The sequence below is a fragment of the Anopheles coluzzii genome, chromosome 2, assembly GCF_943734685.1.
Source record: "Anopheles coluzzii chromosome 2, AcolN3, whole genome shotgun sequence".
NCBI classification, from domain to species: domain Eukaryota; kingdom Metazoa; phylum Arthropoda; class Insecta; order Diptera; family Culicidae; genus Anopheles; species Anopheles coluzzii.
Window position 1 is genome coordinate 112,192,730 of NC_064670.1, and position 25,527 is coordinate 112,218,256.

A 25,527-nucleotide genomic window follows, 5' to 3' on the forward strand; every position below is an offset into this window, starting at 1 on the left:
CCGCCAGTAATCATGTGCGTTGTAGCTACACCGCAAATGATTTCTAATTTGCATATTTTGGCCGTTTCTTCGCGCGCAGCCATAAAATTGATATTGTTCAATCAGTGTGCGGTGCAGGATTTGGGGTACACATTGCTAGGGCGTGCTCTAAAATCACGATAAATAAAATCTAAATGTTTTTTTTTCCTGCTGGAAGGCTCCGGATATGGTATTTCTTGTTCTCAATGACCAGGCGCGGTACATGGCGAATATGATAGGCAGTTCATCATGCGTGGCTTTAGTAGGCAGTGCATATCATTTAAGGAAGCTGACTGTACCAATATCTCTATCGGAGGAAAAGTAAGCTCTAAAATCCTTATCAACATCGTATTTACAGTCGTTGCCGCTAAATTTTGACTCTAACTCACCTATTTTTGTCTCGAAGGCACCAATTTTTGACAGCGTTTCACGATTTTTGCCTCGAAGGCGTCAATTTTTGACAGTGCGCATCAATTTTTGCCTCGAAGGCATCAATTTTTGACTGTGAGTCAATCGCTTTATTTACAAAATTTTACGTAATTTCTGAAACTGTATGTTCTGAAATGGTTGAAATTAAGTTAAGTAGTGAATAATTTTATTGATAGAATTTAAAATAAAATAATTGTTTTGCCAATTTAGAAGATTCCATGGAGTGAAAAATATTGGCATGTATTTTCAGCTGTAAACAAAAGCTTTAGAATTTCTAAAATTTCATCATTTTTTCTCAAGAAACAATCAATTTACACAGTTTTTGTATTTTTAATGAGATGTGGAATGATAATTGTTTAAATTCTGTTTAAATACCTTGTAAAATTGTCATGATTCCTACAAGAGTCAAAAATTGATGACTTACAGACAAAAACAGGTGCGTTAGAGTCAAAAATTGATACGCACTGTCAAAAATTGATGCCTTAGAGACAAAAATTGATGCGCACTGTCAAAAATTGATGCCTTAGAGCCAAAATTAGGTGGCAACGACTGTATGGAAGTAAACTGGCGTAATATTATGAAATTTGTTATGAATTCATTCTCAAAAATAATTCTATCTTATATTTGCGTCAGCGTTCATCGCAAAAGCAATATAACAGAACAGAATAAAATAACATTTAACAAAACAAATGAAAACACACAACATAACTCAACATTACGAAGCAAAACAAAATAAGAGCAATTATAATAAAAAGTGTCGTTTCTTAACGAAAGCTAGTACAAAATATTAAGGCCGGGCTACATTGATCGTACTCTCTGGTGTAATTTTGATTTTCACTAGCGCATCTGGCGGCGGCTGACCGAAGCATTTTTCCAAACAAATTGGAGCCGCTTCAGAAAATATGTTATTTTTCCATGTTTATTACCTTAACTGGACTGGAAAAGCTTTGTAATTGATAGATGAATATGTTGTGCAAGTATTTCAGCTGTTTTCGCATCGAAAAACGGCGAAAAAACTAATTAATTTTGAGATCCGGCAGGACCATTCCCTTGAAGATGAAAAAAAGCTTCCACCAGCCGCCGCCAGATGCGCTAGTGAAAATCGAAATTACGCTTGCGAGTACGATCAATGTAGCCCGGCCTTTAATTGCTACAATCAAACAACAAAAACATAAAAAAATTACTATATTGCAACGCAATCTAGTTGCATACATCTAGGCGCTTTAAATTTTGAACAAAACCTGGGCAAAAGAGACGAACTAAAAAAAACATTACTGTTAATTTAAAGTGCTTATCGAGCGTGTTCTCTTAATATGCCAAAAACTATGTTATTGTCTTAAGGCCGGGCTACATTGATCGTACTCGCAAGCGTAATTTCGATTTTCACTAGCGCATCTGGCGGCGGCTGGTGGAAGCTTTATTTTGGTCGTCGGGAGAATGGTCGTGTTGGATCGCAAAGTTAATTAGTTTTTTCACCGTTTTTTTATGCGAAAACTGCTGAAATACTTGCACAACATATTTATCTATCAATTACAAAGCTTTTCCAGTCCAGTTAAAGTAAAAAACATGGAAAAATAACGTATTTTATGAAGCGGCTCCAAATTGTTTGGCAAAATGCTTCGGTCAGCCGCCGCCAGATGCGCTAGTGAAAATCAAAATTACACCAGCGAGTACGATCAATGTAGCCCGGCCTTTATATATTTATAACAAATCAAATTTTAATCTACTAAACTTGTGTGCAAAGGTAAAAAAACACTCAAACACGCAAACCAAATTCATCACAACGTCCATTAATGAACATATCAAATCATCACAAATTATAAAAATAATCTCACTTAACCACATCATGCACACAGAACATCCTTCCCTACAACGCTAATCCTGTTGAATCCCAAATCCTTAACCCAACGAAGGGTTCCGTTCATTCATCCCGCTGAAATCACTTCATCGCTCTTTTCCCATTTGCGAGCGGGACAATTGCACCGGATTCCCTATTTTTCTGCCACCCTATCGTCATCTTAAGGCGCACGTCGTACGAAGGATTATATTTATCTCACTTTACCCCCTCGGACTCTACAACCTGGTATGCTGGTGCTCGGCACGAGCCGAGCCGACCAACCGGTACCGAAGCGCGAACACCGTTCGAGCTCACCCTTTCCCATCGAGCCTTCGAACATCTTTATCCTTCGTGGTCATTACTAACCATTCCGTTGCACCGTACCGCCTTTTCTACCTTCCCCTACCAGAGTGGGCAATATTAACACGAATCAAGGAAGGCAATACCATTACGCTCCCGTTCGTTCATTCGTTGCCAGCTCGGAGGGCGATAACACTGCTGCTAAGAAGGCGTACTTCGAAAGGAAACTTTTGCTCCCCGAAAAACACTAAGCGTGTGACGGTCGTAAAAATCGCACCGCACCACCGCGTCATCATCCTCCAGCATCAGCAAAAACCACAAGCACCAGTTTGGTTGGCGCCGATTTTCCGATTAGTCACAAAAATGGGGCCGATTTTCTGCTCATTAAAATCAATGAGCAAATCATAAGCCCACTTAATTATCATCCCGCTCTATTGCTGCTGCCGCACTGCCACTACTACTACTACTATTACTACTGCTGTTGCTGCTCCTCCTTGTGCTGCTCTTAAGCAATAGCAAATGAAGTCACGTTCGCAACGCGCAAACTATCGCAATACCGTGGTGGATTGCCGTTCCCTCCCCGTTTCAGCTTTGGCTTGTCTGATTAATAAATTTATGAGTGGAATTTGTCAGATTTGGTGCAATTTATGGGCTCCCGATTTGATGGCATCTTGTATCCCACGTGCTGTAAGCCCGTTATTACTGAAGAAGAACAATCCAAGAAAACATCCTAATGAGCCATTTCAAACCGTGAGTATGGGAGTGTGTGGAACTATTTCACGACAAATCAAACTCACCACCGCAAGCTTAATCACCATAGCAGAAAGGAAAGGGTTTGTTAATGGGGAGCTTTTTCCCTCCCCCTTCCAAAACCCAGCTGGAGTGCGTCTTATCTTATCACTATCGTACCCTAAAGGTGTTGCCGTACCCGCAGGGTCTCTTCACTATTCGCCAGCACCCATTCCGAGCGCACGGTTCGACCATGTCACTAGTCCGGTCGCTTTCTGGCCATGGGTGATGCGCCGTGATGCGACTAGAACTATTTATTTCACACCCAATTATTACACTTCCTAAGTAAACGATTATTGCTACGTAGTGTGTTTTATAGATAACAGTGCTGTACAGTGATTGTAAGTGAAAAAAAAACCCGGAACATTCCTTACCGTTTTCTTCTCCCTCAAACAAAGACGCACAGTGACGGTCAAGTGTAGCCGCAAGCGATTAGTGATTATCATGAGCAAACGTAAGTGTCCCGATGGTGTTTTCGTCACACAGTTCCCGACAAAGAGTGGTGTATTGCGCATCTCGATCAGTAACCCATCACACACCCTGTGTGGTTATACAATAGCTGCTCTGGCCTGGGGTAATCGATAAATCCCTTACCCGAAAAGGGGTTGGTTGTGGATAAAAACGGCCATCCGTTTAAAATTCCGATCGAACAGTGGAAACTCATACGAGCAGCTCGCTCCAAAACGCTCAACCAGTGTGCGTACCTATGCAATAGATAATCGCTATCTTATCTAGGAGTAGTGTGATACAGGGCAGCGAACGGGTATGAACGCTAACCGTGTTTGGCAAGCGACCCATGTATCGAGAAAGCGAACGAACAGCACTTACACATAGAGTGCCACTAGTAGAGCCAGTAGGTTTGGGAAATCTTCGTTTGTCTGTGTCGGTTATAATCACCCAAACGTGGTGCTACCTGTATGAATCATTCGGGGTGAATTTGAGCATTGCGTGTGTGTGTGTGTGTGTGTGTGTGTGTGTGTGTGATTACAAAATGGCAAACCTTTTCGCGCACGTGAAAGTGTAGCGTTCTCTTCCGTTCTTCCGTCTTTTCTTCAACAGCATGAAGCGGCAGCTAGTTCCTGTGATAGCTGTGGTGCTGCTGGGGTCGCTCGCACTGCTAGCGACGGGACAGGAAGTATGCCCCGAGCCGTGCAGTTGCGACTGCGAGGAAAGTATGGCGTGCGTCGACTGTTCCGGGCGTGGCCTAACGGAGCTGCCCGTGTTTGCGGACTTTAATGTAAGTGGACTTAATTCCTGCAGATGCCTGCTACTAATGGCATACAAAAAATCCTAACCTTCCAGATCGAAATTCTTGACCTATCCGACAACCTGTTCACGACGATACCGCCCGAGCTGGCCCAGTTCCCGCGGCTGCACTATCTGGACCTTTCCGCGAATGCTATCACGCAACTACGCGAAGATGCACTCACGGGAATGACTTCCCTTTCCATACTGATCCTGTCGGAGAATAACATCTCCAACTGGGCGGACATACATCCTAACCAGTTGCTGCTGCCGGCCGGGAATCTGAAAGAGTTGCGCCTCGCCAAGAACCACTTCACCAGCTTCTCCAGCAACGACGAAAGCCTGGTACTGACGAGCCTCTCGCTGCGCTATCTGGATCTGAGTGAGTGCAAAATTTCCAAAGTATCCGGCAGCGAGGTCATACAAGGCTTGCGCAGCCTGGAGCATCTGAAGCTGTCCGGCAATCCAATCATCTCGATGTCCGACATGCAATCGACGACCCTGAAGCGGCTCGAGCTGAACAGCTGCAAGCTGTCCGCCCTACAGCCAACCATTTTCACCGGCCTGACAGCACTGAAAGAAGTCAACCTGGCCCGCAATCACCGGCTTTCCCTCGTGCTGCCCCACGAGGACACTCCCGTCCAGTCCGCATCCTTGCGCAAAATTAACCTCTCCCACTGCAACATGGACACACTGGACCTGCACGGCTTCCCGAACCTCATGACGGCGATCGTGCGAGGTAACATGGTGCGGCAGCTGGATCGGGACTCCTTTTCCGGCACGTTGCTGCTCGAACATCTCGACCTGTCCTTCAACTCCATCTCGAGCACCCACCCGGAAGCGTTCCGCACGCTCAAGCACCTGAAAACGCTCGACCTTTCCTTCAACATGATATCGCGCATCGACGGCAAGCTGTTCAAGGCGAACGATCTGCTGACGCACATCAACCTGAGCCGGAACTACATCAGCCGCTTCAGCCGCATTTCGGCCGACTCGCTCGTCTATCTGAATATGAGCTGGTGCGAAATACTCACCCTCGACTGGGATGCGCTCGCCTCGATGGGCGAGCTGATCGAGCTGGATCTGTCGAACAATCTGCTGTCCGACATACCGGACACGCTGTCGTCCGGTACGCTGCAGACGCTCGATCTTAGCATGTGCCGGCTGTCGACGATGCGCAATACGACGCTTGCCGGGCTGCCGGAGCTGGTGCGCATCAATCTGTCTGGGAATCGGTTCACGACCCCGTTTCGGGTGGAGTTTTTCGACAAAAATCCATTCCTGAGCGAGATCTGGCTCGGTGACAATCCGTGGCGGTGCGACTGTCGGAGCGATGAGTTCTTTCAGTTTTTCCAGTTTCTCACCGATCCACCAGGGAGGGTGCGTAATGTCTTCTGCCAAATGTCTTCTAGAATCTAAAACCAATTATCTTTTCCCGTTTTTAGATTGGTGATCGTAAGAACCTGCAGTGCAACACGCCGGAAGACTTCTTCGGAGCGTCGTGGGAAGGTGCCTGCCGGTCGGTGTGGTATCCGTACGAAACGATCGGAAATGCGGAGCGCATCTGGACCTGGCTAATGGTGGGTGTGTTGGCATTCTTCGGTTTCTTCTGTCTCATTTCGTCCATCAAGAAGTTCATCTCGTCGCGGCAGAAACTCGCCGCCGAACGGGAACGTGAACAGAACCTACAGGAACTAAGAGAAATGTGAGTTTTCTTCATGTAGAAATTGAATCAGGCTTTCTCTTATTGAAATATTTGCTTCACCATTCCCCAGAGCTCGCGATAATCGTGTCCGACTGCAGCAGGACGCACCACAGAATGCTCCCGATGCTCGTGAATCAAGGCCGCCGTGCTACGAGGATGCGCTACTGCTTCCGAAGCTCGATGCAGCTTCGTTCGCCTCGCTGGACGAGCTGATGCTGCGTGGCAAACGTCGCAAACGCCGGCGCAACCGTCGTGCCTCGGGCACGGAGGCAAAAGATGACGATGACATCGAGGAGGAGGAGCGCATCCAGTCCCGCCAGCGAACGAGAACACGCAGCGAGGATGTCCTATCGCGACGGTTCGACGACTCTCCGGAACCAAGCGACGAGCGCCCACCGGTACGATCGATCTACGAGCGGCCCACTTCGAACCGTGTTGTCTCCCTAACGGAAGCACAGATACACACGACATCGCCCGCTACTACCGCCTCACCGGAACAGCGCGATCGCGAAGAGGACGAAGAGATGCACTACCATTCGATCGACATCCTAAGCCTGAACCATCAACCCTCCAACGCTAGCGATCGATCGCGAACCGGAACAGCACCGCCACCGCCACCACGGCTCAGCTCGACGGTGGCGCTTCCCAGCGACCAAATCGAACAGTTCACCGGCATCAGCCACAGCCCGTACGCTAAGCGCAAGGTAAAACCCCTACAGCACCTGAACCCGAACGGCAGCATCGAGGAGATTACGGACTTTGCCGACCGCCTGTCAAGCCCGTACGCGAAGAGGCGCGGTCCGCTAATGTCCAGCTTTCGGGATCCGGGGGGACGAAAGCTCCCACCCCTACCGGACAGACCACCACCACCAGTGCCAACGGTCGGACCGGCACGCCCGTCCGAGATCAATCTAGTCGAGAACTACTTCCAGCCGACGGATCAGCAGCGCATCATCGACGAGCTGGACGATTATGCGGTTATTCCGATGCAGAGCGCGATGCCAAAGGCAGACAGGGCTGAGAGCGAGCCACAACCGTCAACGTCGGGCAGGATGATGCCTCGCTCGGTCCCGGTGGACGATGACGCACCGATGAATGCGAGTGATTCTAGTGAAAGCAGCAGCGTTAGTATAGAAATTATTGCACCATTAGAGCTAAAGAAGTAGACAGTGTAGTCGAACCAGATGTGTGGTAATCAGTTGTTGTTACTGATTGGAACAGTATTTAAGTGAATGTTGAATAAAGTTTTTTTCTATCTTCATGTAGCAGTTAAAACTTATTTCATTATCAAACATTATGCCTCACTTGATTTTTTTGTGCAACAAAAAGCAGTTTAACAAAAAGGCAGTAAGAATTTATTCTAATTTGCATTCATACTTAAAAATTCAGAAAAAAAATAATGAACACATTGGCTTTTCTTTTCCACCATAAAATAAAAATATTTTATGCAAAGAACAACACTTCTAAATTGTCCAATTTTTGGATTTATCGTCACCACCATGCGGAAAGATACGTCTGCAGCTTTCGAATGCTTTTGCGTAAGAGCGAGAAAGCGTATGCGAAATGAAAGCTGCACTAGCATTTAATTGCCGTAAGATGCCACTAGGTGTCGTTGTGCTTCATCGCTACACCAATAGATGGCGCTGCGCAATGCGGAAAATTCATAATAACAACGCTAACGGTTAATTTGAGGTGTTTTTGAAAATTCTCTCATTAATAATGTTGTAGTGTATATAAAATTGTGTGATATGAGTAAAAACGTATATCTACTACAATTTGATCATTTATTATACGAAGCAAAACAAATAGACTTTTGATATTGCTTGAATACAGTGTTGATTGGAGCTCTTCCTGAGTTTGAATGTCCATCTGTGACTTTCAATTGTATGTTGAACTTCTTGCGTTTGCAGCTTGATTATTGCTAAATTCATCGTTAAACAGGTTATTAACATAAATTGTACTTTTATTCCTTTGTTATCAGTGACATCTATTTCTTTCAATAAAGCATTAATTAAATGAAAGCCCTCAAAAACACACCAATATTGATTTTACTCTACAACACTTTTCGCACGTTTTATTTTTCACAATCGGTTTCTTATCCCAAAATTCTCGTTCGCTCTCTCTCGCTCTCTCCCTAGCTTCTCACGGGAAGTATAAATTATTTATAAAATTTAAATACATTTCATCCTACGCAAATCGCACGAAGCAAGAAGAAAAACATTCTCGGTTGACTCGTTTCCTTGCTACAACTGATCGGGCCATCGAAATAAAACAACGAGCAACAACTGCACCCGCGCGCTGTTTATGGTTGTTTCCGCTTTACCTCCCGGTCCAGCTTTTCTAACGCCGGTTGTCGCTCCGAAGCAGGCTGAATTGTGAATGGCGGGGGCAAAGGTGATATGTGTAAAGGTATACGCTTCCTTCCCGACCATTACGTCCCACTGCGGTTGCTCGAATTTGCAGCAGCAGGGAAACCACTCCAGCATTAAAATACACAAACACACGCACACCTTAATGTACCGCAGCAACATTACAACAAGTAACATCAACAACCTATAAGACTCGATTAAAAACAGAACGTCTCGCGTTCGCCATCATCCCGATTTCCCAACTAACGTACGCATAATTATTCTAACTATTCGCAACCGCCCTTTGTTTCTGAAAATGGTTTCTCTGCTTGTCTGTTTTGGCTGTCCTGTGTTGCTTATGATCCCGACACACTTAATGTACAACTTTCGCGCGCACGCCTCTAGGACTTTCCCGCACGCCACTAGAATGAAGTTACACTATCTCTACGATGAACGACTGACGAAACATGAACTAGTAACCTTCCTGACCGTAGTTTATCTGCCTTTGTAAACTTATTTCCCTCCCGAAAGCACTAATCCATTGGTTCTTTGCAGCGGATTTTCTTCCAACTTGGGGTAGTTTGCTATCCTAAAACGAGCTGATACCTTATCGAATACGATTACGCGATTTACGCTACAGTTTACCTTTTCATTTGCGTTTTCTCCTTTTTCCTCTTTTACACACTAATGGTTTGCTTCTGCTTGCTTCGTTGGTTAGTTTTTTGTGTGTTGTGTTTCGTATCTTTTCTTCTTCTAAAAGTTTACTTTTTTTCTTGTTACAATTTCCGATTAAATTTTTGTGGCGCCTAGCTAGCTCCTCGGACAGCAATTGTTTCCATTTTGGCAGAATTAGAATACACGTGTGGATGTGCGAGTTGCGCGTGTGTATGTGGGTTGCTGACTAACAACTACAACCTACTGTAGAGGATATCGCTGTATCTCTATCGCATTCCCCTTTTTTCTCTTCTGCATCTCCTTAACACTATGTACAACGTTCATTGGTTTTCGTACTGCAGCGGAACCAGAAAAAAAGCATTACTTGAAACAGTTCCACTCAATGGGTTCCTAAACAGCGCCACAGTCACACTAACAAGCAAGCGTAGATCATATTGGCTAACAAAAAAAATGGGAAAAACTGCTCAAGACGGTACACGAGGTGTTAACACTTCATTTTACACAGGAAGACGGGTTGTTTTTTTTCCTGGACTCTGGGGCTTTTGACTCCAAAGATCGACTAGGCAAAGAGAAACAAATGGGAACGCAGTAGGCATACCAAGGCAATGAATATGTGTTTTCTTTTGTTTTTTTTTTGTGCATTAGCCATAGCCCGCACAGGAAACACCGATGAAGATGACGCCGCCCAGGTCGGCAGATAGAAGCAACGAAAGATGTCCCGTTCCACCCAAAACCACCCACTCTCATTCCATCCGGGCGGTTTGGAAGGTTCGCAGGATCAGGTCGAGGCAGGATTAGTAGATTATCAGCAGCAACGCTTACAATCAAGGCACACACAACCCCCGTCCGCGCAAGATAACGCCGGCGTACGTCACACATGGTCACGAGTCACGACGACCCGACGGCTCCCGGGCAGCATGTCACGAGGTGTCCAGCGGTAGCGCCCGCCGGTCGCCCCCGTCCCAACCGTGCCCTAGAACTTCTGGTCGTCCATCGTGGTGATGATGTCGCCGGCCCGCGACCGGCTTCGCGTCACCAGGATCGGCGTCTTCGGTTTGGGCGTCTCGGTCATCTTGATCTTCACGCGGCCCGTCTCCGGCGAGTACACCGGGCTGTACCGGTCCGATTTCGGCGAGGTAGGCACGTAGATGGGGCTGTAGCGTTTCGAGCGGGGCGACTCGAGCGGCACCGCCAGGTGGCCGTCCGGATCGGTCACGTCCCCGTTCGCTGATGGCACTTGTTGTTGGTGGTGGTTCGGGTGGTCCGGCTGCCGGTGCACACCGGCCGGGCCGTCCCCGTTCTGCAGCGCACCGTTGCCGTTCGGCAGCGTGGCCGTGTTGTTGTTGTCCGCGGGGGCACCGGCCGCATCGTTCGTGCGCCGTTCGGCCGCGATCGGTTTGAACGATTCCATCGGCTTCTCGAGCGAGGTGCGCACGGGCTTCACCGGGCTGAACGCGGTCTTCTGCGGGTCGCCGAACACCCGCTCGTAGTCGTTTTTGTCCGGCGACATGAGCGGCGTCTGCTCGGGTACACCGCGCCCGTTCCGGTCGGCCGGTCCCTTCTCGCCCAGCAGGTTCTTGTTCATCTCCTTCATCTCGCGCCCGGTACCGTTTGCCGTCTCCACGTCGTACTTGCCGCGGCGGTTGCGCGAGTCCGGCTTGCGCTTGCACACCACCATCACAATGAGCGACACGACGATGATGCCCAGGATGGCGAGCAGCAGGTAGGTCTTCTGGTTGTCTTCCTCCGACGGTGGCGGTACGAGCGCCCCGCCAGCGACGAGCGGAGTTTCGGACGATCCATCACCGGCCGCCGTTCCATCGCTGGCCGTCTTCATAATGCCGGCCGCACCGACCATGACGCGTGCGTTCGTGCCCTCCGAGGTGGTCTCTTCCGAGGTCGGTTCGAGGTCGTCCTCCTCCTTGTCGTCCCGGAAGATGCCGAGCCCGTCGTGCAGGTTGGGCATGCCCATCGGTGCCTCTTCCGGTTCCTCCTCGTCGAGCGGCGTCTCTGTCGAGCTGCTCGTGGTCGGCTCGAGATCATGGACCCGTGCGACGTCAATCATAAAACCGCCCCCACTGCCACTGCCATCGTCCGTGACGTCCTCATCACCTTCGCCATCCTCCTCGACCTCCGCAGCCATCACACGAGCACTGTGGTCCGTCTCTTCGCCACTGCCCTCGACCGTCGGCCCATCAAACACCTTCCGCCGTGCCTCCTCGCCAATGGTGGATTCCTCCCCGATCGCCACTCCGCCATCGCCCGATGCGTCCTCAGCTTCACTGTTTTCCACCACGATCGGTGGCTCGTGCCGCTTCACCTTCTCGCCGACCGGCAGGTACTCCCGCTTGAAGTCATCCTCGTCCTCCTCCTTTGCCTCGTGGTGCGGCGCATCGCCCAGCATCAGCTCGTTCTCGTCCTCGTAGTCGTCCCACTGGTAGCCGCCCTTGCGCTCCGCCACCACCGTCGGCGCACAGACGTCCAGCTGGCGGACCTGCAGCCACGGCTGGCCCTTGAACTCGGCCGGCGCCATACACTTGATGTGCTCGTCCGACCACACGTGGCGCGACGTCAGCCAGTTGCGGATGTGGAGCGTCTCGCACGTGCAGTTGATCGGATTGTTCGCCAGCTCGATGTAGCGCAGCCGCTTCAGCTTCATCAGGTGCAGCGGCAGGTAGGTGATGTCGTTGTACGTCAGGTTGAGCGACTCCACGAACGGTGGGATGCGGGCCAGCTTGCCCGACGTGATGCGGTTGTGGCTGAGGTCGAGCTTGCGGATGCGCTTGCCGAGGTGGCTCACCTCCGCCAGCCGGTTGCGCGACAGGTCCAGCTCGGTGATGTTACGGACGTTCTCCAGCGGGCCCGGTACCTTGGTCAGCTCCAGCCCGGACAGATCCAGCCGGGCGATCGGTTGCGTCTTGTCGAGACTTCTCAGTCCGGCCACACTGGTGCAGCGGATCGTAGAGTTCGCCTCACAGCGGCACTCCTGGGGACATTTGTTTGCCGTCGGATCAGCGCCCGTTGCACACCAGCCCACGCTGCAGAGCAGGGCCAGTAGCAGTAAGCAGGTTGGGGTGCCGCCAGTCGCCATCTTTATCACTCCGGAAGACCTGGAAAATGGAGGAGTAAAAAGAGAGAATATATAGTAATTGTCCGTTTATTGTTTTAGTTTCGTCGAACTGTGGGTCAAACGCTTACACGTCGTTCCCTCTGGACGGATGGGTGACACAATCGACAGCGCACCATGATTTCGGGAAAGCCTCGCCCATTCAGTGCCCAGGCAAAAAAGCAGAAGGAGTGTTATCGATTATTCGGCGAAGAAGGTTGATAAGACCCTTATCGCCTCCACAAACACATTGATACACAGTTGTATGCTCAGGGTCAGTAGTGAAACAGAGAGAGAGCGCACGAGAGTGCTCTTAGAAGACCTAACGCTACGCCCAAACGTTGTAGCTTGCGCGTGTTACCACTAATGTGTTTGAAATTCGTAGTACTAGGGTTTCCTGATTCTAGACGATTCCGCCATTGCATAACTTCCATCGGGGTAAGTGCAACCGCGATCGTATCCGAAAGACAGCCAAGAGTGTTCTTTCTCAAAGATTCAATAAATCACAACCGAAAACGGAAGAATAAATAATGTTTCGCTTGGATACTCCCGACAACTCCTCAAGGTCAGCGAAGAAAGTCGGAGAAATGAAACTCTTAGGCCACACTTTCGCAGCATCCCATCTCGACCTGGCCGCTACATTTGTAATCGTGTTCGACCTTGGGGCGGTTACCGTGAAACCTAGAGTGTAACACATGCTCTTATAATTAGAGAATATCCACATCCCTCCTCTCTGTATCGATGACAGGTTAACTTTGTAACGGGGGAGTAGGAAAAAAGAGAATATTTACACCGAATCGTAATTCATCTGCGATCGTACATTTCGAGTTGGTGCGGTTAATGTAAACATTCGCTTGTAAAATAGGGATGTACTTGATGTCTATCAAGAAGATTACCTCCGATTCCAAGGTTTTTGATCGGTACAGGTTGGACACGGTCGACACGTGGACAACCTTTTTGGAGCTCGTTTGGTAACATCGTCACACAGGGGTTCGCTTCACTTATTGCAAAAATGCACACTTGCGGTCCGTGTCCGCGTTGCGACATCCTTATGGACGTCAAGCTTCATCAAAAAATCCCTCCATTCTTTCCCCCTTGTCCTTCAGCAAAATCAGCCCCAAACACACACACACATACATTTACGCAGCGGTTTTGCGCAATTCATTGAACGGTAATGTATTTTTATCGCTACGCTATCCACCATCGAACTGACAACCGGCAGTGAGAGATAGCTCAGTTGCTCTTCTATCTCGCCCCCCTTCCCCGCACAATCCCCTCTACACCCGTGTGTTGTATGTGCTCCACAATGTACACGAAACATGTATTTGCCAATGCCACATGCCGTTGTGAGCGAACGTTGTCCCGCCGGCCGAGGTCCATTTTGCCGCAACCTCCGATGGTCGTTTGGGTGTCGGCCGGCGCCACACGGCAAGTTAGATAAGGGAAAAGTGATTCTTTCTCGCTTCTCCCCACCCACACACACATACTCAACAAACTAAACTGTTTCAACTGTCACAAAAAAAGAGCAACGAGGCCAGGCCAACCGGCCCGCCACCATGCGCGATGCAATTTGTACAGTCGCAACACACAAATGCACCTCCGCCCGGTACCGGCACATCAGCCACTCTCATCAACCCTCCCTCCCATCATGCCACATTCTCGGACATCGGTACGGATTCCTCGCAACTAAGAATAGCTGTAGACGAGGAGTGGACTTTTTTCGCACCGAAAGGAAAGAAAAGTAAAATCACAGCGCGAAAAACAAAACAAAGGTCACTGTCGCATGGCATTTGGCAGCGGAACACAGCGGGAAGGGGTAGCGCCTACTGGTGGTGGCGGCATGCCGGGACCTTCCACCTTTCCCGTCGCCAGTTTTGGGGACACGAAAGTGAAAGAAAAACGACCCCATCGAAAGGAAAATTTCTCTCGGGTGCGCGCTTCTTCGCTTCGAGAAGGCGGCGCAACACGTATGTGTGTGGTTGTGTGTGCTATGGTGGACACCATTATTTGACACCCTTTTGGGCGGAGGGGAAATGGGGCGAGAGAGTATAGAGAAAGAGAGAGAGAAGGAGGAGAGGGAAAGAAAGCGTAATGCAACTTTGGTGTAGTGTTATGTCGGTGGGTGGGTTAGTGGGCGCCAACAAACGCAAACGTGACACAACCCCACCATCCCGTCCCACCAGCCGTGAAGGAATCGTGTAATTCAAGGTCGGACATCACATGACAGGCGGTTTGTAATGACGGACAATTGGTAGGATTGACAGGATTGGAAAATGCCTCAACTGCAGTGCCGAGCAGCCAGCCCCTGTGGGGGTTGCTGTGGGACAGAAATGAATGAAGTCAGCAGTGGAAGGAGCGAAAGCATCCCAGCAGCAGCGTGAGTCATGTCGCAACGCGGGTGAAACTGTTAATGTGCATGACTGTAACGAGATATTTTGAGATTTTCAAGTCAATTTCAGCCTTTAACCTTGAAGACTTGCTACCGTCATATCAGCAGTACCAGATTACTTATTGCTTTGGTCTTCTTTCTGGACATTCTGATTCATTCGTGTTAACAAATCAACTCTATCAGTGAATAACATAAAATGACTCAAGAACGTCTAACAAAGTTCTTTCATGAACAATAGACATTTTTAAAACACCATCAGCTATTTGCCCAACCAAACAATCCACTTGATTCTCGCACTATTTCTACAACCAACTTCAACCCTTGCGAGTCTCCAACCATCATCATCGCCATGATTAGTGGCGCATAAAGCGTCATTAAAACCATTCCGAACCTGCTTCGATCCTACGCTGCAGATCCGTACCGGACTCTCTTCATTTACTCTAATGCGAATGCTTTGATTGTCCCCGACTTCATGCCGTTTGCGACAAATCAAGAACTCCGCACAGTGTACAAGCCACCGAGCCCCCACCCGTACAAGATGCGACTCCTACGACGGACGGCGATGAATCGAATGGACCCACCAGCCGTCACGCGCTACTTGTGAAGAAGCGACAACCGAGTCCTGTGTCTCGCGTGTCCATGCCGCATTCGCCCCGTATTCTCCACTGACCGTAAGCATTACCGATTATTACCATACATAACGATCATCTACTATTTGCCCTAATCAAAACAACAATCAACGTTCAACCAACCATTGACCATTGGAGCTCGGGGCTAGCACACACACACACACTCCAGTCTACTACACAACCAGACGGCGAACAAGGCACGAGCGTCAATGCACCAGTGTCCCGAACCGGGGGCGGCGAGACATCCACAAAGGGGAGGCAGCAAACGAGTTGGAGTTGTTGAAAACGTGCTAAAGGGCACACACTTGGGGACACCGTGGGGACAAGAGCCGCTCGACGCATCGAGAGTGTTCGGGATGCCAGTACGATTGGGAGTCGGAGAGCAAAGCGAAAGGTTCACAAAATAAATGGGACACAATTTTTAGCACGCGTGGTCCCGTCCAACCACGTCCAGGCCGCTGCATGGACCAGTTGGGTTGCGAGGCGAGGCTATTAAAGGTTGGGGATGCTTGAAGAAGTAAATATTATCACCGTCCGACCATGACCGTGACATTGGCACGTTTGGAGCGCAAAAACTGGGGAACTGGTTGCATTTATTGAACGAGCGCCGGGGGTTCGGTGCGTTCGGTTGGAACGATCGAATTCGAAAGCAAAACGACGTTTTATGTTGTACCTTTTCAATTGCTGGAATCACTCAGGAAGGGATGTTATTTCTCATTTTTCGAGTCACCTTGTCGTGGTGGCACTGGCGAAGACATGTGTGTGCGATGATCTTCGCGTCACTTGGCAAATCAAAAGTGGACTTGCATTGCCATCCGTCGTTGAACTGTCTATCCAACTACTAGCACATACATGCTGTCGCAGATGCTCGTGAAAACATAATAATTGCAGGAATCCGGTTGCCGTTTGCCCGACTCCGGGAACGGGAGGTATACTACCATTCCTACCATAACTGGACGTAATGAACTGCACACGCATTCGAATGATAATGCTTTGCTCGCAAGGCTGGATGATAATGATGATGATGATGATAAATGGTTTTTAATGGAGTGCACTTTAAGCGTATCACTCGAATTGATTCAAGTGAGTCTGGAGATAGGAGATTTCGACAAAAAACACTTCGAGGTCTCTAAACTGAGCTACTTGAAAGACTCCATTAGCTAGCAGCCTGTTTATGATTATTTCGAAAACCACACAATTCTAAGCAATTCTAGATAAATGCTATTAAAACAATTGCATCTTTTATACCAATCATCAACCATAAACAGAGAAAAACATCAGGAAGCAGGTAGCTCATTTTCCCATTTGCAATCGAACAGCAATTAAACAGAAAAACTTTAATTATCACGCTCATTAACGCGCTCATCAGCAACTGAGCAATAAACGTCACATAAGCATGCTAACCATCTAAAGCTCATCCAAGATTGGCGTTGAAAAAAAGGGGCGAGAGAAGCAGCTCTTCCGTGACATTACGACCGTCAAAAACGGAATAAACCTTCAGCTTGTCCCGTAATCGGCTCGAAAATGCATTCCCCACAGGGCAACCTTAAGCCGCTTCCCTACCCAATAAGTGTAGGAAGCGATGAAGGATCGCTTCAGAAGACACCGAACCTTACAAAACAGACAGACATACACACCCAGCATCAGTGTTGACATCGTGTGACATTGTGTGCAGTTTAACCGCATGACCCCGCGACGACCCGCTTCTTGATGCTGTCCGATATGGTATGGCATTAATCGGTCGTATGCACACCGGGGAGAGCCGTGGAATCGTTCCCAACTTTGGGCATATTGTCCATAACAGGGTGTGTGCGTGTGTGTTAAGTCTCCGTATTGCCATGCATGGTATACGATCCGAACCCATCGTATGGTGCTAGCTCTCATGCAAATCGCTTGATTGAAGTAACAATCGTGAAGAACGCCGCTAAGATCATATCTCTGGATCATCCCCGCGCACGGGGACAGATTTTGTTCCAACCGAACGAAAAAATGTCAAACGAAAACGAAATCCAAACTCCTTTCATACCATGTGCCGTGCGATCTTCTCATCAGGTGTAATTAGACTCGTTCAGAAGCACCTTCAACACCGCCAAGGTCCATTAATCAACATAGGCACGCAAACACACGTCCGATCTGTAGGCCACGTGCTCTGTCCGTTTTTCCCGCCTGCTACACCAGCGGTCATGCGAACGTCACGGCGGTGTGAGCAGATGAGAACGTGTGAGATCGGGTCAGCCTCCAACATGCTCGAAGCGTGCGTGAGGAGGCCACCCGACACGGCTGAGGTGACAGAATCGGGCAACTGATTAACTTCCGAGATGCCTACGAATACCTTCCGCGACGGGATCGTGACCGTCCCCAGATCAAGTTCTGTTATGGAATTGCCTGACTAATTACTAGCTGCGGGCTGTACTGTACCTCAAAGCCCCCGCGGGGTCGACCATTCCACACGTGCCGTCGGGTGGAAATGGCAGGAAATTGTTCAGTGTGATGTTATAATTATTCATTTCTTCGGAATTGTACGCACGCTGTAACATTAACGTCCACCGAGAAGGTTCTAGTTTTTGGAAGTCGTAAACCACACAAATAGGAATTCTTCAAAACATTCAAAGGGACAGAAAAGCTTTAGCCAATCAGTTTGACCGGGTCGTCTCCTGCCAATTTACACCTCAGCCCCGGAACACTGCACGTGACGCAGTGCAAAAACAAACAGCCACCCAAACGTGATCCTGACCACTTCACGCGTCGTCAAGTGTATGCAAACATCGTGCGCGCAAAATAGCCGCCTACAATCATTCTGCAAACAAGAATAGCGACGTCCGTCGTGAGTCAGCGATATAGCCACAATTAAGGGATGCGTTTTTTTCTTCTCCGTTGTAGTTGTTGTCAATTTGACACCTCTTCTTATCAAAAGCGGCTATTTTTACCTGCACAAAAGATGAGCGAAGATATCGTCTCGAGCAATAGATGAAGTCATCACGGTGCTCGCGGACAGCTTTCCGTTGGCAGAATGGTGGCGTGCGTGGTACAAAACTCTTGTGTTACTTGCTGCTGCACACCAGCCGTTTGATTTATTTTGCTCATTTCTAACTGTGCACACTTCTGGTTAGTATGCTTATTGCATTCCCGTGACCACGGAATCTGGCCATTTGCAAATAATTAACGAAGCCCCTTGCGGCACCGATTGAGACGCCACGATTGCCATGGGAGAGCACGCACGGAGTCCCATCTGGCAGGCTGTGTGTGCAGCCAGTTTCCTACACATGTTTCCATGTTGCCTTCTACGAAGCGGTGCAATTTGCGGTAGCTTTACTGCACTAATCTGCCACTCATAAAACACCACCAACAGGACACCATCGGTTGTGTGAAACCGATTTCCGGCTTGCAAAAGCGAGTGTGCAAATGCTACATATTCCGTGGCATTAGTGACTATGGCCAATAAACGGGCGAATCACCAACGCATTCAATAGACGACCAATCTTCTCTCTTTTATTGGGAACTATTCCCGCAGCAAGAAACCCAGCAAGAAATCTCAACTGAAATTGCCAGAGAGTTCCGCCGCCGCATCGACCGGCGTGTGGTTCAAGTGAGCAAGTTTTAGAAATTTATCGCTTTAGAAAGTTTGTACCGTTTTGCACGTGGAGGTGATAAAGCAACTAGCCCTTAAAATGAGCTTGAAGGCATGTAAAAGTTCATCCCATTCCACCCGGATGAGGACGATCCGGAAGCACACGCAACCTGAAGTCGTCGCGAAATACGAAAGAACCTGAAGTCGTCACGGGGAGAGAGATTCGTCACTCAGTAGCGCCACCTGAAACCGCACGGAAACGGGTGCAATTAAAACGTAGCCAGTTCGTATTCGCTCCCCAAAAAGTACGATTTGCCTCAACGTGTGGCTCTGCATATGTTCTCCATCAAGACGCTGACCGGCACAACCTAGGCACCGGGCCAGCCCTCCGGGCGTACGAGAAACATACTTTACGACCGGATTTTCTGCAACACACAAATAATCACGCAACCATGGTCAGCATGGCATTACAACCCTCCACAAGTCCCATAAACCGATGTTCCGTGTTGGGCGACTATTTTACGAGCTTCTTCCTTCGGCAATCCTTCTCTTCCCTGTCTAGTGGGCCGCCTCTATTTTAAACCCGTACCGGTGGTACATTTTTCGCGAGATTAATTTCGCCTTTCGCCGCACACGGGTTGGACACGTTATGGACCGGCATGAGAACGGGCAGGCAAGACACGTTGCTGTGCACTTTCACTGTAGCGGTACACAGCAACATACTTCATACACGGTCAGCTTCAAATGGGTCCATTATTTTATGCACCTACGCTGCACTGTATTGATGAGAAATGTGGTCCGGGTTCGATCAATTTGGACCCTAGCGGGATTTCAATCATGAAGTGGGCTTTTATGTGCTTCTCCACATAGTTGTGCTTGTGTGTGTTTGTGTGTTTGTGTGTGTGTGGGTTTCCTCGATATCTGATATGTTGGACTCTCGTGGTTGGCTTTTTGGCCCCAAATATCGATTCGTCTCAATCACTGCGGTCTGAGTGAGATTTACTTGTAAACAATTTCATTTTCCTTCCACAAACATTCACTTTCTCTCTTTTTACAGTGGTTGTTTCATTCCCTTCCGTTCCTAAATCAAATCAAGTTATACCAATTTAAGCAAACACACACTAACAATCCCTCGCACGCACCCGCTTTCGAGCTCATTTCCTTTTTATCCGAAATCCGGAGTTTAAGCCTCTGGAAAGATTTACTCGGAGCCTGTTTGCCATGCACATGCTCTCCAACGGTACTTCGAGCTTCGATGGAGCGCAATAAATTTCTTACACTCACCAAACACCGGACCTAGCCTATAATTATGTTCATCTGTCTGGGTCGATTCCATTGGTTCAAGTACGACCACCCCAGCATGATTCTTTTCCGATCAAAATCTTTCCCAATAAACCAACAACGCGCAAGCAAAACGGCTTGATCGAGCTGAGACACGAAACACACCTTCGGTGTCGAACCACCCATCCTACCAATCTTCAACGCCCGGGCCGATTATAATTAAACAATTTGCATAATTAACTGCTTACACCATACGCTGGCAGTCGCTCACCCGTGTTCGTGGCCCGCCACACTTCATCAGGCTGAGTTTGTTGTTATAATTGTAATACTTTACGCAGCAGTTCGGTACGTTCCCCCCGATCGGTGACAGTGATGTTTCTCGATCATGTTTAATCGACGGTCTCGCGGGAGGTCTTAATGTCACCGCCCGGTAATGAGCAATTCGTCATTCCGTAAGCACCCAAAAGACAGGGCATACACACTGGGCTGTTCACAAGATTGTTAAGCGCACCAGCCTCAACCCTCACGAGCACGGCAGATCGTGACGGAAGGTGGTCATACAGTTTAATAGGCAATCTTGTTAAGCGTAATTTTTATGCCAACCTTTAACAAACAAACCGAAAACATGAGTCTCTAAACTACCTCATGTGTGTATATGTGTGTGTTACTTTGGGAACGATGGAGTACAAGGCGTACTTAGGCAACGCCACCCAACAACACCGCTATCGCAAGGTCAGATTAGGCTGACCGATAGTGGCGTAAGACGTGTATTTATTTTAATTCGCCATGCTCTTGAAGCTATGGAGCAACAGCTGGTCACAGTGAAGGTATTTTAAATCTACCTCACAACGTTTTCATACAGAGACAAGCACAATTTTTAATTAGTATTTTGAATTTTTGATATTTTTAAGAATTTGTGCTAAAACACCAAGGTACAACGAACTACAATCACATAGTCAGCAAAGACAGCATCACAATACAAAGTACCAAATTTACATCCCTAGCCCCAAAACCGTTGAAACAGGAAGAGTTTGCATGCTTCAGTGTCAAATCAAAGCCGGTGCTTTTAATTATCTGATCAAAACATAATCCTTCCCAGCAAGCATTTCGTTAAGTCGTGCGTACTCCTTAAATCCAACAGGATTTATGTACCACACCACCCGACCCAAAGCAAGAGCGGTTTCCACCTACTTCTGCTGCTCCTCCTTCGCTATCATTGTTTGGATGTACCGTGTTATTATTATCTTGTACCGATTATTTGAAACTGCACGAACTGTCACGGTCATATCAGAAAGCTTTGGTAGCATTAATCCCAACACCCGTGTAGCCGGTAGTACCGCGAAACAGATCCGCCTCGGTCAGTAATTAGAACCCCGTCAAAACATCTCACACACTGGCGTGATCCATCTACTTACCACGTGCCCCCTCTACCAACTCGTTCGGAACCCGTGTGATCTCCGGCGCAGGTACACCCGAAACCTCGACTCCCTTCTGCTGACGCCACTGACTACTCCACCCGCAGTCAGGGCGTATCTTAGCACGCGGTAACCCTATTTTTTGCCGTTCACTTCAGCCTGAGCTGAGGAACCTGAGCCCGAGCATTCAATTTCCGGCACCACCGACCTCCCCCGAGGAGGAATAGCTAATGACCCTAATTAACTGTTCGCGGAGCACAATTCTGAACGTTTTGCAAAGTTAAAAGAAGCGCGTACCTTTGCCTGGGTTGACGAGAGCCTCAACACTGATCAACAGTGTTTGCCTGCCGATCGCTCGCCGAGTTCTCCAATTTCGACCGAGGGATGGCGTGAGGATGGATCTCCAGTAGACGGCGAACAAACGTCTGGCAGTTAGAAACAAAACGTACAACTTAGCATAGATCACTTAGCAGCACTTCCTAGTTGCCACCAGCGCAAGGCAGGTGAAAGGTGTTACATATCCAAGACGTGTGGTTCAGTTTCGCGATGACCACGCGATGACAGACTAACCGTTTGCGACAACTCCCGTCAACAGGTTTGTCATCGGTCGCTAGGCCCAGACTAGCGGGTTTTAGCAGTTCAAATTTCAATGGCAGAATGAAAACCCACAAAAACCGTTCCAGAGGACAAACGTCACGCTCGTTTCAAGTTTTGGAAACTTCGCTCACTTGGATTTGGTTTGCAGCAGAAAACCGCAAACCAAATCAACCCTCTTATCTTATCGCTTTTACACTGGGATCCAGTGAAATGATATCATTGCGATGCGGTTGGTTTTTTTTCCTGTTTTACTCGTCCGACAAATTCCGGTTGTATGTTGAGCAACAGAACCAGTTATTCGAGATAGGAACATAAAACCAAACATACCACACGTCCTGTTTCTAAATTACTACAAACGTTCGCTTTATCGACATTGAACTTGGAATTCCTATGTCGGAATTCGATTACCTTAGCCACACAAATTACATTCATTATTCAGGAACGACGCATTGGTACACTAACTGGCTTCCCCTGCTAGTACTACCACAGCTCTTGCATGAAAAAAAAAACACAACCACAAACAAATTGCACCCTTTCTTTGCCATTCAATCATACGTCACACCTTCCACGTTGAAGCGTTTTGCTTGATGGTACAGCACCAAAGACCAGAAACAAATCACTTGGTAATCATTGTTCTCCTACTAGCAAACAACACACTAACTGTGTTGGCCTTCAAAGCATCTAAAACAAACAAACACGCCTGCAAACCCCATGCCAGCTAGTGTTCCACTCAAATGCACCCGGGAGCAAATTGTACAGCGGCAGCCCAGGACCACATAATGCGCAACACGAACGAAAACAAAGCATAATGGAATGATTATGCTGCCGCAAAACTCGCCTCACCGGGCACCGTTTCGCAGTGCCCCCGCGCAGTACAGGCGAACGTTCTTGTTGCGATTTCGTTTTCATTCATGCCTGCCACCGACTGGCCGATACTGATCGGCTGCACGAACCGACACACGCTGGGATGCATAATAATAATCACCAGGTGCATTACAAATTATGATTGCACCACCTGAGTGCAAACCTCCCGCTAGAGGCTCTGTCGTACGGAGGCACGGACCAGAACGTGCCCCCCGCAGCCGCTTGTCGAAAGCTTTTTGGCACGTGGTTCTCACAACTTTAATCAGTCAGAATCGATCTCCTTCTCGGCCGGACATGGGTAGTAGCCCTTTTTTGCAAACCTTTGGGCCGTTTGATCTGTCCGGTTGAGGTGGATAAGGAATTCCTGGTAGATGAAATTACCCAATCCAGTTACTCACGTTTACCGTGTCCGGCACGTTGGTAATGATCTTGTTGAAAGGAAAAAAGCGACGACAAACGAGAAACTTTTTTCAGCGTTTGAGTTAATCTCCTTTAATCACAGACATTGTTGAAAGTTGATTGCCTCCAGTAAGCATTCATGCAGCTGCAATAAAATGTTTCTTAGTACACCTTTTAGGCTCAGGTGATAAATAGAAGGGTAGAAGCGAACTAAAACCTAAACCCTGAACTAAAATCCTAGCTTGGAACGGCTTTTTTTATCAAATATATTTCATGTTCAATGTTCACTGTTAAATCTAAACCATAATATCTACTATTCTTAAAATCACCAAAGTGTGCCACAATCACTGTCTCGTTGGACACTATTAGTCACCTCACTAGATTCGAAGCGTTACTGATGCTCTTCCATGTAATGTAATCCGCTGACAGTATATAATTGCCTCAATCAAGATCTCGATCTCAGAATAGAATTCATGTTCTACAGCGCAGTCTCTCACACAAAGTATAACCTTAGATATGTCTTTTTTTAATGCAATATTGGAGCCGTATATCAAGTTACACCATCACCGCTATTACCACTGAACATTCACAAAACAACCTACCAAAACATGCGACCCGACCAGCACACTTGCGGTTAATGTGGGCCGGTGTGGTTTGTGGTTCAATGGCGAATGGCAGCGGAAGTTCCTCATGAGTATGCTAAGTATGTGTCTGATAATTTACATGTCAAAGTGTCGGCTTGATGGCGAGCTTGAATAGCGAAGAAACCAATCAAGAGCCACACCGAACAAACGCGGTGAAGGAAGGAAGGAGAATGAGTATGTCTTTCGTGGTTTTTTGCTTTCTTTTCTGTGCTTGCATCATTGGCATGCTTGATAAGAGGTCGAGTTGAACAAACGCAAACGATAGCTCAAAGGTCTGCTGGAGGAGAAGGATAAAGAGTTCTAATGTTTGCATCATTATTCGCACTAAGTCGATTCGCAAGCGCGAATCGCTAGCTCGTGTGAAGCAATTCAACCACTGTTTTAGGTCACCGCAGCGGGTTTTCCCACCACAGCCGGTACGTCACACCATTCCTTGGGACGATTTTTCTTCCCAATCTACAGAAAATAGTCAACATACACTTTTCCATACCATACACTTTCTACCAATCTCTGCAACACAATTCATCTGTCCAATCGGGGCATTCCTCTTTGCTGATTAATCGACAACTTTCATCAGCGCTCGGGCCAAGGCACGCTTTCCCAGGAAATGCGAATGACAACTTTGTGCCGCCGCCGACGTCGCTTTCCTTTGGCAGTTTCCATCTCATCGCAGCATCCGTTCAGCTGGTGCTGTTGACCAACAACGACGACAACACAGGGCCGATAAGCTTCAATGCAATGACCAAAAATGAAACAACCACAAACCTAGCTAGCGTTACTATACGCTGGTAACGCATATCTTATCAAGGTCGTTGATCGTCGCCGTAGGTCGAACCGCAGGCTCACCAATATGGACTGCGAACGTTTTGTCCATCCATCATCACTCAAGTTCGCCGGGGCGGCCCAGCATCATTTCCCATGAGCCTTTTTTCCTCCTTTTCTTCCATTCGGTGGTACAGCTCGTCTATTCGTGTGTTACATGTGCGATGAGAAAACTCACCATTGCCATAACACATTGCTAATTACTCGTTCGACTCTATACCGGGCCCTCTTCCTGCATCGGATCAGCGTTTGCTGCGCTTTTTTGCCAAACGAATGCGTTTTTTTATTAGCTCCAAGATGACACGTTAACAACATCTCCGATAGCTCGTTACTGTCTCGGAGAGAAGAGCTTTCCCATTTGATCGAGTTTTTTGTTAGTTCAACGACAAAAAAAGTCCTGTCAGCTGATATCAACTCGTGCGAACTCAACGAAATAATACACGTGTTAAGTCCGTCTGGAATATTGA

At 48.0% G+C, this 25,527-nt stretch overlaps 2 protein-coding genes across 6 annotated transcripts in view; one reads left to right on the plus strand and one right to left on the minus strand.

The window, feature by feature from the left end:
• Positions 1-3,521: 3,521 nt before the first annotated feature.
• Positions 3,522-7,588, plus strand: LOC120954015 (uncharacterized). The gene is made up of 5 exons (XM_040374531.2): positions 3,522-3,827; positions 4,433-4,610; positions 4,676-5,998; positions 6,064-6,323; positions 6,394-7,588. Exons 2-5 carry the CDS (start codon positions 4,434-4,436, stop codon positions 7,487-7,489), a joined length of 2,856 nt encoding a protein of 951 aa, XP_040230465.2. The 5' UTR covers positions 3,522-3,827; position 4,433; the 3' UTR covers positions 7,490-7,588.
• Positions 7,589-8,365: 777 nt separating this feature from the next.
• Positions 8,366-25,527, minus strand: part of LOC120954016 (protein windpipe) — a 44,974-nt gene continuing 27,812 nt past the window's right edge. For 4 of the 5 annotated variants that reach the window (XM_040374534.2, XM_049606047.1, XM_040374535.2 and 1 more), the window contains exon 3: positions 8,366-12,456. In XM_040374534.2, coding sequence (XP_040230468.2) covers positions 10,320-12,437 — 2,118 coding nt within the window. In that variant the 5' untranslated portion in view covers positions 12,438-12,456 and the 3' untranslated portion in view covers positions 8,366-10,319. Of the gene's footprint in view, positions 12,457-12,544; positions 12,642-25,527 lie in introns of those variants that run through there. The other variant, XM_040374532.2, reaches the window with a different exon arrangement.